This window comes from Tachypleus tridentatus, chromosome 12 (genome assembly GCF_004210375.1).
Source record: "Tachypleus tridentatus isolate NWPU-2018 chromosome 12, ASM421037v1, whole genome shotgun sequence".
Classification (NCBI taxonomy): Eukaryota; Metazoa; Arthropoda; class Merostomata; order Xiphosura; family Limulidae; genus Tachypleus; species Tachypleus tridentatus.
Window position 1 is genome coordinate 15,916,342 of NC_134836.1, and position 19,381 is coordinate 15,935,722.

The 19,381-nt window shown below is 33.1% G+C and overlaps 1 protein-coding gene across 3 annotated transcripts in view; it reads right to left on the reverse strand.

Moving 5' to 3' along the window:
• Window positions 1–6,118: 6,118 nt before the first annotated feature.
• The window catches only part of LOC143234974 (nuclear pore complex protein Nup50-like), a 59,785-nt gene continuing 46,522 nt past the window's right edge, over window positions 6,119–19,381 (reverse strand). For 2 of the 3 annotated variants that reach the window (XM_076472673.1, XM_076472672.1), the window contains 5 exons: window positions 17,489–17,812; window positions 16,443–16,530; window positions 12,610–12,725; window positions 7,339–7,380; window positions 6,119–7,047 (listed from right to left, as the gene is read on the reverse strand). In XM_076472673.1, the coding sequence (XP_076328788.1) occupies window positions 6,845–7,047; window positions 7,339–7,380; window positions 12,610–12,725; window positions 16,443–16,530; window positions 17,489–17,812 (773 nt within the window). In that variant the 3' untranslated portion in view covers window positions 6,119–6,844. The remainder of the gene's footprint in view (window positions 7,048–7,338; window positions 7,381–12,609; window positions 12,726–16,442; window positions 16,531–17,488; window positions 17,813–19,381) is intronic. The other variant, XM_076472674.1, reaches the window with a different exon arrangement.

A 19,381-nucleotide genomic window follows, 5' to 3' on the forward strand; every position in this document is an offset into this window, starting at 1 on the left:
ACCTACAACAAAATTTTTACATTTACATCTCATGAGCTGAAGTACTCCTTCATGAATATCTTAGTTGATGGGTAGGATCTTTCAACAACACATTTCTCTGAGCAAGAAGCTCCCAATAATCACTCTTATTGCATTTCACAGTGTAAAAGTTCACCTCCCCTATAGCTTCTCCCCGAGTGTTTTCAGTCTATTCATCTTACCTCTGCTGCTATTCCTATCCATTGCAAAAGACTCCATCATAACATTTTCAGGCTCAAAGCACACCACTCCTCTCTTATAGCTTTCCATAATCTGACTACAGTAAAAAGACACGTTTTATCCAGCACTTGTTTTAACAGTTTAACCCAATGGAAAACCATAGGTGCTGTGTCCCGTGACTTGAATGGTGCACCACCTTATGAAATACTAATAGTCCTCATTTCATTCTCGAGGTTTCAGAAGTATGCAACAGTAAAACGTGTCATAAAACCATTTTGTATAGCTGTTATTTGGCCTAGGATGGCTAGGTGATTAAGACACTTGACTCATAATCCGAGGGTTGCGGGTTCGAATCCCAGTTACACCAAACATGCGCGTCCTCTCAGCTATAGGGGCATTGTAATGTTATGGTCAATCCCACTATTTGTTGGTAAAAGAGTAGCCCAAGAGTTGGCAGTGGGTGATGACTAGTTGCTTTCCCTCTAGTCTTACACTGCTAAATTAGGGATGGCTAGCGCAAATAGCCCTTGTGTAGCTTTGTGCGAAATTCAAAACAAATCTGTTATTTTTTCAGATGAAAACCCTTGATTATGGTATGTACAGATGTCTGGGGCACATAAATGGCAGATTACTAGTCACATATTATAACCACTAACTACAAATAAATAAAGGCAAAACAGCAAACAAACTCCAAAATAAATTAAATATCTAGTAGAAAGGTTATGATATAATGCTGAAGTTAAAAAATAAATAATTTAATACAAAAGAAAACTGTGTTTAAAATAGGAGTACTGAACGAAATCTGCGCTATTGGAAACTTGAAGAGTATTTTCAGCCAAAGCAGATCTTCTATAGTATGTCTTGACTCCTTTGGAATTGGAGCTTACTCTTCCCTCCGCTACTCGCTAACAAATGACACCAAAATACAGAAATATAACTGCTCCATGTGACAACTGTAATGTATCTTCCAAACACTAGATCAAGCAAGGCACAATACAAATATCCCATGAAACAACAGGTGTGTTCTTTGACTGGTTAATTAAGCAATAAAATGTAACACCTCAGGTTATACTTCATGTGATTTCAAACGAATTTAGAAAGTTACAGGATTAGAATATTTGTAAAAATACAGTAAAATAAATTTTAGAAAAGTACAGAAATTATAACATAAGTTAGACAATAAATCAAAATTAATACAAAGTTACAAAATTAAAAACAAGCTATAATATGCTGGCAAACCTCTTACCAAAATTTAAAACAATTCCTTACAATACATTTTGTAAACTACATGGTCAAATAAAAAATTTTAAAGCATAACACCAGGCATTATAAAATTAAAGTCGTATACGTTTATAACGTTTACAATATAAAAGTAAAAACCCTTGAAATAAAATATTTACAGATAGTGCATATACTAATTTAACCATAACTATATAGTGACTTGTATCTTTATTAAATATATATATACATATTTATCAAATTACTCATTTAACATGATATATAAAACCACACTGATGGCAGGTACATATAGGAAAGAACTTAACACAAAAGTTGGGAAACAATTATCTGTTGATCATGTGTAGAAAGTTTAAAGCACAAAAAGAAAGAAATTATTGAGCAATAGTCAAATAAAATTCAAAATAATAGTAAAAAAGACAAAATCTTACACTAAAAATAAGATTAAACTTAAAATACAGCACCTTAAAATGTGCTAAACAAACTTAAAATAACATGAAATGAAACCCTTTAAAACAAAATGATGAACATAAGTGACATACGTATTTACACTCTTTGTTTGCTTAACATTTGTCATGGCCATGGATTGCCCTAACTCCCTCTTCCTAGAAGGTAATTGACTAATCACAGTCTGCCTCAATCTTGGTTTTGTAATGACACTTCCAATGCATCACTGTCTGAAAATAGAACTTTTCTGTGATTGTAGTAGAGGGCCTCTGCAGGTGGTCCTTGGGTTCCACCAACCTGGAAAGAGGTGGGTAGTCAAATATGAGAGATTCAGCTGCAGCAAATACCAATTAGCTGTTGGCTCACCCTTCAACCTTTCCATTTTTAGTCCAATTTGATTTTCTTTGCATTGTAAAATTTTTCTGTGGACTATGAGAAAGTTTGTTTGCTTGTGGTCCTCACACTCGGTAAACCATATTTTGGCTACCTCAGATCATGATCTCCTTTTGGGTACTCTTAAATCTCCTTTCTATGATGGAGCCACTTCTGGTATCCTGTCAACAGCTATGTATATTAACAATCTTTAGGTAATTTAAGAGTGTTTTGCTCCCATTTGGCTATTAATGATGTGGCTCTGCCTTGGGCGATTGCTTTATCTTCTTTGGTAGGAAATTGGGGGCACCTTGATTACCAGAGAGCCAAACAGGTAATATGACCATTTCCTGCACAATATCTTGAGAGCCAGAAAAATAAGAAGCCGAACTGTTCCTCATTTCCTCCAATATTTCCACTTTCTACTCCATTTCTCCATCTGCAGAGCACAGGAGCTAGCAGAGGCTTATGGACCTTCAAGGATGCAGAATTAGAGCTTTCCTCGAGATTTCATGGTGTAAGCATAATACTTAAGTTACACGTTTAAAATTAAATGTTTTCCATTTCAATGGATGGAAACTTGAAAGTTTAACAAGATACATAGAAAAATAAGTGAATAAGCAGTAAATAGAGCATGATATTGCTCTTTCACAAGTTCACAATAAAATAGCAGTGATGTTAGGCTGGCTATTAGAGACAAGAGTTTAGGTTTCAGAATAAAGTGGTGATTGTTAAAACCTGCACTCCAACTACACATCAAAGTTTTTCATACGATCACTCTATAGCTGAAGGTATAAAGCTCACACATATTATGTAAAAGCAAGTATATTCTGTTGCAGCAATAATAGCTGTCTTCTACACAGCTCTCAAGATGCAACTTGTACATCACGATACAGTAGTTAAGTGCTGTTCTCTCTACAAGTGAATAATTGCCAGTTTCTCAGATATGGTAAAAACAGCATCCAATTTGGTACACTACCTAGTTGTACAAGAAAATAACAGTGAAAACTAGCTGGTTAAAGTTCAGTAAGATATAAAGTATGTGAACAGTATCATATATTCTATTACTTAGGCTGTCACCACCTACAAGTGAGCAATTTTTTTTACCTCAAGAGGCATAGTAGTGATCATCACCTAAGCTGACATATTCATATTCAACAAGATAAAGAAACTCAAAGGCTTGAGCAAGTTAAAATCAGCACCTTTTATCACACAGCACGACAGATTGACGATTTCTCTAATTGTAAATGTTTTTGAATTTTCAACTTTTACAGAAAAGTAAACAAAAAAAGGTTTTTAAAATTTACGTGCCTCTCATTGTTACATGTTGAAAGTATCACAGTCAGCTTTCCTAACCAGACTATGTTCCTTACAGAAAATCGAAGGAACACATTAACATGGTAAGGAAAAGGGAAGTAAAAACTTGAGGGTATCAGAAAAAATGAAAGGTATGGGATAAGGCACCTTATCCTTTACCAAGAATGAAGAGACTGAAGACCCCCCAAGTATACAAAAAAAAAAAAAAAGAGAGAGAGAGAGAAACTCCATCACTCGAGCCATAGTAGATTGGTCAGCAGAGAATGCCCAAGTTGCAGACCAACAGTGGAAGGCTGTCCACTTGCATCAATACACTTTCTGGAGTAAAAAGTTATAGTTGTTGTAATTGTGGAAACCGTAGTTGAGCTGGAGAAGTGATTAAAAGAACACAACACAGGGTGCTATAGATGAGAGAACAACCAATGAAGTAATTGGATGGAACCACTCCTAGCTGAAGGCATTTACATGAGGTACCTGAATCAAAAGAGTGGTAGCATGTGATTGAGGTATGCAGTAAATGCATCTATGTAGTGAAAACCCCACTGATTGGAAAGCAGCCAGAATACAAAGGGGGATCTAAAGACTACTCCTTTGGATATATCTGGTTGAGGTGGGAAAGACGATCCACTGCAAGCACCAAGAATGTGACATGCAATGAGATAAATGTAACTCAATATAGTAGATCCATCGTTCAAAAATAGAGAGATCTTAACCAGTTGCCCCTTTTATTACTGATACGTGATACCACTGCAGAACTGGTGAGAGGATGGAAGTGATTCAAAACCTGATGGACCACAAGAAGCTCAAGGATGTTGATATGCAAATACTTTTTGCCTACAGAACAAAGACTCAAAGCTTTTTGGTGATTGATTAATGCAGCCCACCAATCCCTCAGGGAAGAAGCTAACAGGGGATCTTGAGCAAGGTTCCACTAACTGTGAAGAGACCACTGAAGGGCTTGCATATGTGCATGCCTGAGAGGTCCAGTGACATTACTGAAGACATCCCCAAAAGAAATAAAACCTTGCAAACAAAACATGAGGGAGCTGAAAGAGTGTGGTGAAATAACAGTTCTGTGGAACGATGCCATGAAAAAGGTTGGGTCAGACTGAGATTATTGCCAGAAAAAACGCATAAGTGTACGAGATATTAGGTAGGTTGGAGGATAGACTTCTCCAGTTCGATTAACCAGCTCAAATGATCTATACTTACTAGGAGCTAATGAGTACGGATGACTGAGTCCACTTTGAAATGAGCCAGAAGAAACAAGTCATTCATACAATGATGGATTCACAACACCAGAGTATGAGGATGCAAAATTGATAAATCACCCTGTGATGGATGAACTGAAGATACTGATGAGACCATGATGATATAGAGATGGGGAGAAAAGCACTGGTGATCTTGATCATCATTCTTCATAAGCCCAGAGTAAATGCTCACTATAGAGTGAAAAATGACTCCATGATAAAATGGAATGGTTAAATGAAGGGATTGAAGCAGTAAAATTGATGGCAGGCCTCCAATCCCCAGTTTTATTGAGAACAAAGCCTAGAATAAAATCCTGGTGAAGGATGTAGAACAGGTTTATTGGCCTGCTGAGACAGAAATTCCTGACTGCCTGTGAAAGACACTGGCTGCTCATTTTATCTCAAGTCAGAGGGAAGGAAACAGGTGTAGAAGACATGGGAAGTGGAGAAAAAATGGGATCATGAATCCTTCAGATAAACTTGAAGAACCCAGGATGAAAGGATGCCAGTGATAAAAAAAATTAACAAGCTGTGTTCCTACTGACTAGTCCCCGATACTGTTGGCAACATGACGTGTGTCATCCAAGAAAACAATAAAATTAAGACCCCTGAGAAAAAGGGACAAGTAATGGCTGAAAAGGGTTGGGATGGAAAATGATAACAGGTGCCATTTTGGGCTCCAATTACAACAAATAGGCAACAAGGTTGGATAGGGTAGATTGCTGTTTTACTGATCCAATTCATGATTCTAAACCATCAGGGATTGTGTCAAAGATGTATCACCACAGAAATTGGAGCCATAGATAAATCCTGAAGATAAGATGATGGTGAGCAGATGTCAGTTAATGTCACATCATGACCTAGAAGGTCCCAACAACAGAGAAACTATGTATGTAAATTCAGAGCCGAAGACGACAAATGAGTCAAAGTAGTGGAAAGAAGGGAGCTGACATCCCCAGAAACCCTTTCAGGATTCTGGCGAAGAGCCTCAGAGAGAATGATAAAAGAGAGATAATGCAGATATTTATTAACTATTTTCCAATTTAATGACAATTACAAAACTCTTTTAATGACAAGCAATCATTTTAACCACAAAAGTTTTATTACTCTATCATACTAGTTTTACAAAATATTAACACTGACATTCTTTTATAATATTGTTATTTGACTATAATAAAATAGCTCCAAATAACAAACTTTTAAAGGAAATATACATTAATTTTTTCTGTATTAAAATATAAAATTATAAATTAATCAAATTTGTGAAATAAGTACAACACTACTAGAAAACAGCATTGTAAAGTAATTATGAAAGTTTTATTCTAAACGTTTATACAGTTTGATCTTACAGATATTTTTCTGTAGCATGGAAGTATTTTGCAATAGTATCTAAATTACTTTTATAAACTCAAAATAAATCTTTTTGTGATGTTTTTGCAAGATTCAGGTTATGTTGGCATGAAAAAAGCAAAACAACCTCATGTAATGATACAGATAACTGTAATCAGCAAATGATGAAGTTTTTACAACTTCTGAATGTGACTGTATGCATAAGTTGAAAAAGTTAACTTGATATGTGTTTGCTGATAAATCACTAATTTTAACTAGGGAGTAAAAATAATTTTCAAAAAATAAGAGATTACAAATACAGAGATTAAAAAAAGTTTAAATGCTAGTTTATATTTGCATTATTTTTACAGTTAAATTTCTTTTAAGTATTTCAATAAACATTTACACAAGTAATGCACTAGTCTTTTAATTTAAAAGGTATAAAAATAGTGTACAATATTTTATGTATAGTATTCCAACAAATTACCTTTTTTTAAATTAAGACTCTTTTCAATATTTTAATAATTAATAAACTTGTACAATTTTTCTAAATAATGTGTGTTCAGAATTTGTGTCTAAGTCAATTTAACAACTAAAATATGTGCAATGCTAATGATAAAAATTTGACATTTTGTTTTTTGTCTGGAGTGGCATAGATAAAGCACCAGAGTTATACTTCAGAAAAATATGGAATTCTAAGACATAAAATGATTTAGTTTTAGGAGAAGCTCATCTGCTTCTTCACTAGTATTTACATGAATCAGAAAAGTAACTGGCTCTGTAGTCGATGATTTCAGGTCCAAAGAAGGATTGGGGTTGTAAACAATAAGAACATTATTTTTCCCTACCCTTTTCAATTGCACAGTGGAATTCAGTCTAATATTTAACAGAATGTCACCTGTAATAAAAAATGAGAAAAAAATCTTGAAACATTTACCAAACAATTAAAAAAAAAAGAAGTTTAATAATAAAATTAACAAAAGATATCTAATTATTTAAGTAATAAAACACAAACATATGGAGGATGGTTATAAAGTCTTAACATACCCAATACCAGTCAATGAACCATAATCGAGAAGAGATTAAAACTTAGAACAAAAACGAAAAGTATAAAAACAAACTATAAACACAAGATACCTAAATGAATATAATTTTTGTTTGAACGTGTGTACTTCATTGAACTACTTACTTTCTGACATTTCTAATTTGATTTTTGTTGCTGGTTTCCAGACTGGAATGAAGTAACAAAACTAATTAACCTATAGTTATGTCAATATCAGCCATAAAGTTGTACTAATAATATTATGTTCAAAGCAAGCTACTACTTAGAGAAAAACTAAAAATCAACCTGGCAATAAGTATAATTAATTACACATACTGTTCTCATATTCATAACTTATGAGAATTTTAATGCACTGTCTATTCAGTTGGGTACCTTTACTATTTGTGACATTTTCAGCTATAAAACTAATAATGTATCTCACAAGGTTCAGCCAACTTTAGATGATATTGTCTTAAATTAATATGCTCAGCAAATAATGCAAAACACTTTCTATTTTAAAAGTACACTGACAATGAATTACAAATAATGAAACTTGATATTTAAAATTCTATCTAATACTGTCAATGAAAGTAACATTTAAGTTAGGTTTGCTTCATGTACTATTATAAATTAAATGTTCTTAAAAAACATAACATCTGTAAGAGAAAACATGTATAGAAGTTCATCCTAACAATGTTTTGTGTTCAATGAAATCCCATTAAATGGTTCCAAAGTGTTACTTTAAAGCAGCCTGACATCTGATAGTTTGTCTATCGAGTTACAAAAAAACAAAATAATGATAAATTAAATTTAAAAAATTAATCATACAGTGAAAAACAACAATATCTTAACTGATTAAAATATAATTCAGTTAAACATAATTACTCTAATATCTTAACCATAATATATGTTTAACATAGCTACTCTGACTGTAAATAACCTCTATCACTTCATGTAGCATATGGCATGTGCAAAAGGAAATAAAGTTAAACCCTTGGTACAGAAAAAAACTAAACATAACAAGATTTGAGAAAGTTCATTAATAATAATAATAATAAAGCAAGAAAGATGCAATAGCAATAACAGTAAATATGACAAGGTATTTAGCAAAAATTAATGTAACATAACTAATGAAATAATCAGAAATACATTTTTGGTACAGAAAATGTAAACTTATCTCTTTTAACACTTTAGCTAGAATCACACATTAACAAAGTGGAGGAGCCTGTGAGGGCAAGATCCATAAAGCAAGTGTCTGCATAAAAAACAGGTGTGGAAAATTGAGATACAATGAGGTACACTATTTCTTGAACAGTTATGTTCTTTGCTTCTTTGCCAAGATAAATTGAAAATCTAAATGCTGGCATTAAAGGCCAACCACCTACAGAGTCAACACCATTCATTACCACAATATTTCTCCAGGCTTCAACCATACAGATGAAGTTCCATGTCTTATTGTCTGAATTATAGGCTGTGAATGCAAAGCTAGATCCAAGGTATAGTGGCAAGAGTATAGAAATGGCAACATGAGATAACTATATAGTAGGAATATAATATGATGGGAATCCAATCTGAAAATTACAAGATGTTGCATGTTGAGCAACTGGAATCATGAAGAGACTGCATGCAACAACTAAGTGTACAAACTCCCACTTCAATGTGCAAAATTATGAGGATTCGAGAAGCCTCTTCCATGATTATAAAAGTAAGAGAGAGAATCAAAAAGAAAGGCCAGATAATGAAGTGTCATCTATAAAATGGAATAACAAGGAGGCTTCATGTAGGCTGGGCTGGCTTCCCACCAAAAGAAGACCTGGATCTCAATGGTCACATAAAAGGAAAACAGTGGGGAGATGAAAAGGAAAGAAACCTTCTCTAGCTGTTGCAATTGTAGGTAGAAATACTTTGTCTTGATACAAAAGAATGTAGTTGGAAGGATAAAGTGTCCTACAAACACAAAGCTCAAATACATCTGGATATCAATGCTCACCAGCCAAAAACAGAAGAAAATATGTTTTAAGTGCAAAATGATATAGTAAACATGACTCCAAAAGTACAATAAGTGGATGTGATGATGCATGTAGAACAATTGTGTTATTCCAATTAGTAACCTCGAAAGAGTGAGAAGGACAAATAAGCTGAAATAATCTTTTCATTTCTTAAAAAAATAAAAAGCAGATGATACAGCAGCCTTATTCAAGGGAACAGATGATGCTACCATGTCTTTGTCAAAGAACTATGTCCAAAATTGAGAGACATGTGGCACAGTGGGAAGCAAAGGGTTAAACCTATGTCTGAGAGACTGCTGAAAAAAAGTAATCCCCTTCCTTTGATTAATTTCCAAAGGTTAAATAGAACATGTTAATAAGGATGCCATTTAAGATGTCATACAATGACTACAAAAATGCCAGGAGGGAAGTTGAAGAACAATGACTGCTGGATGAAAAATGTTCAATTGAGGTTGACATAAAAGAGATGACCAGGGATGAAGGGAAAAAGGTGGACACTCCTGAAGATACTGAAAGAGTGGAAAACTGGACTGACCTGGCCAATATGGTGCCACCAGAAGAACTTGACAGGATACAGAGTGGATCAGTGTCAGAACTTTGTACAGCAGAATAAACTGGAGGGAAAACAAAAAGATCTGTGTAATCATGGCTGAGAGTATCTACTCTTAAGGCCAGAGTGTGAGGCAGTGAGCAACAAAATGATGGGAGCCAAGTATTCCAGTATATTGGGTGAAAGCACCAATCTGTGTTGTCCCTAGAGAAAAGCAGACTGAATGAAAAATGTGAAGATGAAGCATCCATTCTGTAGGAAGAGCTCCATTGGGATGAGATAACTGGTTGGTTACTAGATTCATTAACCCTGGAACATGAGAAGCAAGGAAAACAATCTGATGTTTGTTCACCCATATGAAATGATCAATTGTTTAAAAACAGTGTAGAGTGAGTGCCTCCTGGTTTTGAAATGTATAAGACAACTGTTGAATTGTTCAAATAAAGCATTACCACCTTCCCTCATGACAATTCATAACAACCTGAGTCATTCCTTATTGAATTGTTAAAAGTTTTAAAATGTTAACCTGGACAGAAGCATTCTCTACTGTCCAATGTCCCTTGAATTTTCCATTGTCTATGCAAGCACCCCAGCTCACAAGAGAATAATTTGTGAACAGGTGCCTCTCTGGTCATGGAGGTGGGGGAGGAACACCTAACTCTAATGTTGTTTCTGTTCAACCACCTGCTGATATCCAGCAAACTGGATTCTGATAGTTTCACTGGATAATTCAGCACATCTGTGCAAATGTTCCACTGGACCAGTAAGGGCCATTGAAGGGTCTTCATGTGAGCCCAACCCAAGGGAATAAGTGATTCCAAGGATGCTCACATCTCCAAAAGAGATAGAACTGTGTGTGCTGGTGGAGAAAAAGACAATTGTATTTAAGGAACCATCAATTTAATATGTGAAAGTGTAGAAAGGAAGGTTGGGCCCAGGTTAGTCTGGAATTGAAAAACATCTCTAAATGGATAAGATATTGTATGAGAGTAAGAATATACTTCTGCTTTTTGATAAGAAACCCAGCTGTCATAGCTTCTGATAATAGAGTTTGAGTGTGTAGTTCTGTCAAATGGAGGTAAGAGAAAAGAAGAAGCCAGTGATCCATGTAATGGTGAGTGTGAATGCCAAGAAAGTAAAGGTGATATAAAGAAGCGCAAACTATCTGGTAAAAAATGTATGGAACAGATATGTGACCAACTGGGAGAGCATAAATCTGATAAACCAGGTTGTTGTGTGCAAAACATAGATAATGCCTTGAAGACTCTGAGATTGGTATTTGAAGGCATCTGAAATGTTAAATTTTGTCCTCCACAGTCCAAGTAAAAAAAGCTACTAAAAGAAAAGAAATGATTTTATTGGAAACCAAGATGGCAGAAGGAAGCAATTGAGATGAGAAAAGTTGATGACTGGTCACCAATCATCCATATTTTTTGGTACACCAAACAACTGAGAATAAAAATCATTAAGACAGAAGGTGACATATTCTATAGCTTCTTTGTGCAGAACATTTTTGATGGCTTGTGCTAAATGGTTGGGAGTAAGAGGGTTCTTGAGGAATGGAAATCAACCAGCATGAGAGACAGAAGAGAAAGATATATGAACTGAATGACCAATAAACACAAGAGAACTTGAATGACCCACTGATTTATGATGAACGTCTCCCATACCAACGACACACACCCTCTGAAATGAGACACCACAAGATCTAATTCCCAACACCTGTGCTCCAACCTGGAGGATGATCCCTGCTGGTAAGGTCGAAAATCACCTTTGAGTTTTAATGAAGCAGAAGGACAGGAAACTCGACTGAGAGATGAGGTAAATCATCCTGTAGAAGAACAGTGGGACAGTCAAAAAGTTAGACAGGCCACATCTATTCAAGATTCCATGGAGTTTGGTATTCAAAAATAGACTATATGAGAAAAGAAGCTTTTCTAAGAGTCAAGTCCTTCCAATAAAGCATCTGTCTCTCTTGAAAAGATTCTAGCAACAAACCAACTAAGATATCAAGGTAGGAGCAGAAGTCATTAACATAATAAAAAATAAAGGACTAAAATCCTATGAAATTTGCAAAAATGATCATAAATGCAAAACTGTTGTAAGTGACAGATGAATTCTAGAAAACTGGAATAGATAAAGATGAGCTGTGGCCTCTTGTCAAGAGCCTCCAATAAGAAGCAGAGGGTCTAACCTCTCAAGAGTTCAAAGCAGGGTTCTCCAGGTAATTGAAAGCCAAGACATGGTGATCCAAAAATAAGGACAAGGCATGGCAGCACCCTCCTAATTTATCTGTAAATTTCCTTGCATGTACAAAAATGTCTGGCAAAGGCAAAAGGACCAAGTAATCAGACAATCTAGTTTCTCTCAATAAAGAAGATGAAGATTCATAATCCACAGAAGAAATACTCAAAATATAACAAGTATGATACAAAATTTTGTATCATAAAATCAAGGTAAATAATAAACTGTAGCTCCACAAAAGAACAAAAAAATCAAAAGTTGTAAATGTAGTAACAGCACTGAAGAGATACATGTAACACTATTTGTAATTTTTGTTGTTGAGATAAAATTAATAAGACAGAATAATAGGGGGTTTATGTACACATCAAGTATAGATGTTGCATCAACATATGTGGAGAGTGTTACAAGATTAATATCATTAAGGACGATATAGTGGGGTATAATTCATGTCAATATTTAGATAGGCATAGAAATTAACTTTTCATTAGAATAAAGCTAAAGTGAGAGTGGAAGTAAGGGTGTTCAAAATTAAAAGTTCTGAAGATCCCAATCAGCTGATATCATACTCACCTCTAACTGCATAAACACTATAATAATTTTAACAAGTAAGCTTACCTATGTTACTGTCTGCTTTTATTAGTAGCTGTGACTTCCTTTGAACCATTTTTATGTATAATATTCCTATACCTTTGTCCATGTAACAATTCCCTTTTTTGCAGAATAATTTACATCTGAAATATTATGTACATACAATCATAAATGTGACATTTTTTAATTCAATGAAATTAAACATTAAGTTTAGTTTTAAAATATGTAATGCTATTTCCCAAATATGAAAAAAGGAAAATACTGATTTGCAAAAACGTTTTATCTTTCAAAAATGCACACATTCCTCCAATACACACCACTTAACTGACACTTTTGCACTATAACAATTTCAAAAAAATTTACTCTAATAATGTTAAAGTATTACTTACTTATCACATAACTTTGAAAATTGTTTAATCTGATACTTACTACATGAAAGATCATAAAATCCAAAAGTTGCAGTATACAGTTTTTCAATGATATGGAATTCCAACTGAAAAATACTTTTGAATGAATACATCGTAATATCTTGAAGTTGATAGAAAATATGTCAGAATATTCTACTCATGATACAAACTCAATGCTTATCGTTTTCTCTTTCATTCTTTATTGAATCATTGAACATAACTTTCAGTGTAGTTTCTATACATAATCAATTCTATTTTGTCTCTGTTCAAGATTTGAACCAAGTATGCTTAGATTGTGAATCTAAGGGTCTATAGTATGTGCTACAAAAATGCATCTTATACTCTGTGGCCATAGATTATAATAATGACAGTCAAATTCCATTATCTTGTCAGATAAACGTAGTCCAAAAGGTAGCAGTGAGCATTGTTTACAAAGTGCCTTTCCTCTAATCTGTCAGTTCAAAATCAAATATGACTATGCCTAGATGTCCCTCGTGTTGCTTTGCATGAAAATTCTAAAAAAACTAATCCAAACCCATGTTCTGTATTTTACTTGAATTAAAGTTTAAATAAACCTTCCAGCCATATTGAGAATACATTTTTACTTTAAGTGGGTTTCTCATCATCACGTAATCCACACCTATATAAGGTAGAAAAATATACATAGAAACTTATTTATTAAGAAGCATCAAATATTTTTATGGTAAACCTGAAACTGTAGAAAGGATGAAAAATTTAATCTAGAATCATGTAAACTGCAAAAAAACTGTGTGAAGGTACTTATTGCTTTTCTCATATTTGTATTTCATATATGCTCTAGGCATTTTATGTAAAAATCTAGATTTATTAAGTGCCACAGGTATTATTATTTGTAAATTTGTTAGATACAGATAATTCAGTTATTAATGTTTCAACACCTATTTTTATACCTTCATTCTCTAACTCAGTTTGTCTGAATACTTCTTACAAAGTTGCTGTAAACAGTTTCAGAGCTATTGGATCACCTTGCATCACACCTCCTTCTATTTTAATCACTGATGATACATCTTCACTTTCACTGTGGCATCTCTATATATATAAGATTTGAATGTATGTTAGATTTACGTCCACTGTAGCTAAAGCATTTAATACTGAGCTGTGTTCTAAAAAGTCAAATGATTTTTTTTTCATAATCAAGAAATCCTACACATAAACATAAATTGTATTCATTTGATTTTCCTAACATCTGGTTAGTTGCATGTAAATGATCTTTGCTGAGAAATGTTTCCCAAAGCTGCTTGTCCTCTTGGTTGGTGTTCGTCCAAATTTATTTCCAATCTTTTTGTAGCACCCTTGTGAATAGTTTACATAAGTGAGATAATAAGCTAATGGGGCAGTAATTCTTTATACCTTGGTTTCACTTAGGCCCTAGATGCCCCATTTCATTTCCTTAATTTCTTCCACTAATTTTTCAAGGTCTTACATTGTATGTGCAAATATGAAAGGTAGAATTGCAAGTTCCTTTATTGGTCTAATATCTTTCTGTTGGATTTAGACCAGAGTTGTCATGAAGTGGAACCAGCTTTCTTTCATTTGAAGAATGCTTCATCTGGCCTTCAACACTATGGTCTCTCACTTTCTATGTTATGACAGATTTTGGCCCTTCACTAACATGGAGACCAAGTATGTTGTTAGTGGGTATTTTTATAGTGACACCATCACTCACAGCATATCTCAGGATGGGTGGTATGGGTATTATCAAATTTACTAATAAAGCAGAGAACAATGTTTCGACCTTCTTAGGTCATCTACAGGTTGACGAAGAGAGAGCTTGCAACTGAATGTTGCTGAGCATGTCTTAGGGACAAGAGTGTAAATGGGCATGGGATTGTAGAGGGCATTGCAGTAAGATGTTAGGTTATTAATTAGTATAGGTATAAAGGTGTTCCTTTATATTAATTTTAGTTGTTGTATAAGTAGGGCTTCTCTGATTTTACTTTTGTTTTTATTTGTTTCCCTACTTAGTATATGGGTGTTTTCTATGGTTATGCTGTGTTAATTTGATTTGCAGTGTTCAAAAACGTGTGAAGATGTTTTTGTGTTTTTTGAATCTGGTTTCTGTTTTTCTGCTTGTTTCTCCAATACAGAAGTTGTGGCAGTTGCTGCATTGTATTTTATAAATAATGTTGGTGTTGTGTTTGTCAGTGTAGCTTTTTTCATGTGGAACTCAGCACAAGAAATAAAAGAAAAACTCAACATATTAAGAAACCAAATAAACATAGCCACAAAGTTATGCTCACCTGATAAAATTAATGATAAAATCAATAAAATAAAACAACACTTCAACAAAATCAACACATTTTCTCCAAAAACCATTGAAAAAATTATACACACACAACCTAGATCAACAAAACAGTCAACACCATAAAGAAATGATAATAAACCCCAATATACAAGAAACTACAAAACCTTACAGTACTACATACCAATCATTCTTGACATCAGTGAAAAAATAACCAACATCTGAAAAAAACTTATTATAAAATACAACATTCCAATAAACACAAAATTTATTCAGAAACCAGGTACAAAACTAAAGTCCCTACTATGTTTTTTAAAAACTACATTGACAAACACAACACAAACATTATTTATAAAATACAATGCAACATGACTTCTTTATTAGAGAAACAAGCAGGAAAATGGAAACCAGATTCAAAGAACACAAAAAAAAACACATTCACACATTTTTTAACACTGCAAGTCAAATAAACACAACATAACCATAGAAAACACCCAAATATTAAGTAGAGAAACAAATATAAATAAATGCAAAATCAAAGAAGCCCTACTCATACAACAACTAAAACCAAAACTGAGCCAATATAAAGGAACACCTTTATACCCATACTAATTAATAACCTTTCATCTAACTGCAATGCCCCCTACAATCCTGTACCTAATTACATTCTCATCCATAAGAAATGTGCCCAGCAATGGTCAGTTGTAAACTCTCTCTTCATTAACTTGAAGATGACCTAAAAGTTCAGAATGTTGTTCTCTGCTTTATTAATAAAAGTGTTAATACCCATACCAACTGTCCTGAGATACTTTTTTACTTCATGTGAGTTTCTCATCATCACGCATCACTCAACAGTATTTCGCTGTCTACTACAATACATGAAACATGGACAACACATAAATTACTATTAGACAGAGTAAAATTAAGAAATTTAATATATTTTTTAATTACTTTTAAAAGCAAGCCTTATGATTATAATATTGGGATCAATAGTTTAATACTTGTTATGGTGTGGGAATAGTTTGTGAATGTTTATGATTTTTTTAAAAGACTTAAAGATTTTACTAAGTTTATCTGAGGGCCTTATACCAATTGGAATGAATAATTTACAAATACAGAATAATATATTTTGTGTTAACATTTAAAATATGGTATAGAACTTCTCATCATACCTTTTTGAAAAGAGTGCATTATTCTTTTCAACCTGTGAATATTTAATCCTGTGATGGTCTGCAATTCTGTCTGTGTTCTGTGCAGCTTCTGAAATATTTGAACATGTAAGTACATATTCAGTTGGTATATCATTAAATAAATTAACAGCACATTTCTCTGACAGGCAATGCTGTTAAAATTTTGAAGCTTATTTTCAATTAATTAATATGATGACTGGCAAAATAAAAGAATGATCTGCAGAAAAACAAAACAGGAGTGCCATTAGGACTTTCTGTGGTTGTGTATCACCATGCATTATTACTTATTTACTAAGAATTACCTCAAAATCTTCAATAAAATGCTTTACAGAAAAACATAAATATTTATTCTCTCTGAAAACTTTGGCAATAGAATGGATGAATAGTCTACAGAATTTGAAACTGGTCAGGATTTGTTACTTACCAATCAATTTTCAGAGTACAGATGAACAATTCCAGTTATTGTTTTAAACTAAGTCATGAAAATAACCATTTGAAACATTTTAATGAATCCATATGAACACAGAATGTTTGAAACAATTAACCTATATATGCATTAGATATCTTCCTAATAAAAATAAAACTTGTAAGTCTATGGCCTATGAACAGCAGCTTAAGTGTGAATGTAAAAAATGGAATATAATGAGTGAAAAAATAGTTCATAGAGTGTGAAGTTACAAGTTATGAAATTATTAATTTGCAATCATACCTAAGTCACTGAAATGCAACAAAAACAGTTGTGGATTTTAAAAGTGCAAAGTAAAAAATACATATAATACCACTCGTTAATTCAGTTTTGTAAAAACAGTATCTGAAATTTCATTAAAAAAGCATAATATAAAATATATATATATATAAACAGTTTTATAGAATAATTGTTTCAATTAAATCATTTCATTTTCATCAAAATCTTCACCTTTCGAAAATATGGTTTTATTGTTTTCTGCAAGCTTATTACAAATTTAATGTCAATATGATTTCCTTCACAATCTAACAAAAATAAACTACATGGTGTTTCACATAATTACCCTTTAATTCATGTACTGGACACTTCTCAGTTGCAAAGCAGGCAGGTGGTGGTTTACTGACTCTGTCCGAGGTAGATGAATTATCACATGTCTTGAAGGAGAATCCTGCCAAATATGGAGTAGTAGTAGTAGTAGTAGTTAACACATTGGTGACTAAGGTGGATGATACTTCACCATTTTCCAACCTAAAGAATGACTTTCCACTGACTGAACTTGTTGATGATGATGATGTTGGTTGAAACCCAAAGCTAGATGTGCTCATTGAGGTTGTGGATAATGCAGGTGGGAAAGATTTGAAATTAACTGAATTTTCTTTTTTTGTACCTGAATAGCAAAAACATCAGAGAGATAGTTATTTAGTAATATTTATAATTTCTCTTTGCAACTAATAAGACATCACATTCACTTTTAAAACTTGCATGGATGATTCTCATTGAAGATGAGTACTGCATGATATTTTATAACTTTATAAGACATCTCTAGGATCAGAAAATATATATATATACACACACATTAACAACAAATACAGAAAAAGAAATTCAAACAAGAAGTTACAGCATGAATGACATATCATGGGTGGCTAAAAGCTAATATGATCATTATGAAGTAATGAAAGTAAAATAGAGCAACTGCTAGTTTTGATTATTGTAAGCTTGATAAAGTGATACTATGAAACTCTTCTTTTAACAGTAAGACAGTAAGGAGGGTCATGATAAGGCTAAACCTGCCACAAAATATTCTTTGGCTTCCCTGTTACCCAATAAACAATGCTTACTGTGAAATATGGTTCACTTCATGTGCAGCCCCTTCAATTTTAATTTTTGACACCCATTTGATATAAAAAGTATAAGCAGCTTGGGAATGTAATTAAAGAAGGGTTAAAACAACTTTCACGTGTTTATTGGTAGCAAATATATTTCATGAATCCTATGGCTCAGGAAAGTGCTCCTAAATTTTGCTAGTTATAATAAATTTTAATACCATTAATATACAATACGTGGCAAAAGGCATCATTTATGACACCAATATCTGGTCTAATCTTACTTAAAGCATATTTAAGCTCCTGTTACAAATAACTGAATCACAAATGAAAATAAAAAATGTACTTCAAAAACAAAAGTGTAATGATAAAATTAAAACAAAATTGAAGGGAAGCTAACAAATATTTCAATTCATAATTTTAAATAATAAAAAATAAACAGTATTGCTTATATTATGTAAATATATATATATTTATAACATATTTTGTTTTAAATATTTCTCTTCAGGCACATGTTGAGCCAATCAGTCAATAGTTCTCAAACTACAGCAGTAAAAATTATGTACTGATGCTTAAAACTCACATTAGCTATAAAAATATTTTTTGTTACATTTTACTGTGTAAAGCCTTCCCTTAAATTTACTGATTCCACCAAATCTGAAGGCATCTCATTCCATAAATCAACTAACATGTTAAAAAATGAAAGTATCTTAGTTTTTTTTCTTTTATTTATCCATTATTCCCACCATGAAGTATGAAAATCATGTACTGACACTATCAATTCCCTCAATCAGATTCTCCCTAACTATTCTTTGTTGTTGTAACTGTAAAACTATCTATATTGGTAAAACTACATGTCACCTATAAATAACTACACACAAACACATGGGAACTTCAGCAAGAAGTCGATATAAGCTAACTAATCCTCTTGAGTTTTGTACTGACTTCACTGCGAGAATAATGACCACCTTATTATTTCTAGAAAACTTTAAAATTCTTGATTCTGGAACCACAGATTACAAACTAGTTTTATTAAAGAAAGACTCTCAATTTGCAATAATCACCCAACACTAAATAATAAGATTAGCTTCTTTTTGCTGTCATTAATGTAATCAATTATGGATCCTCAGTGT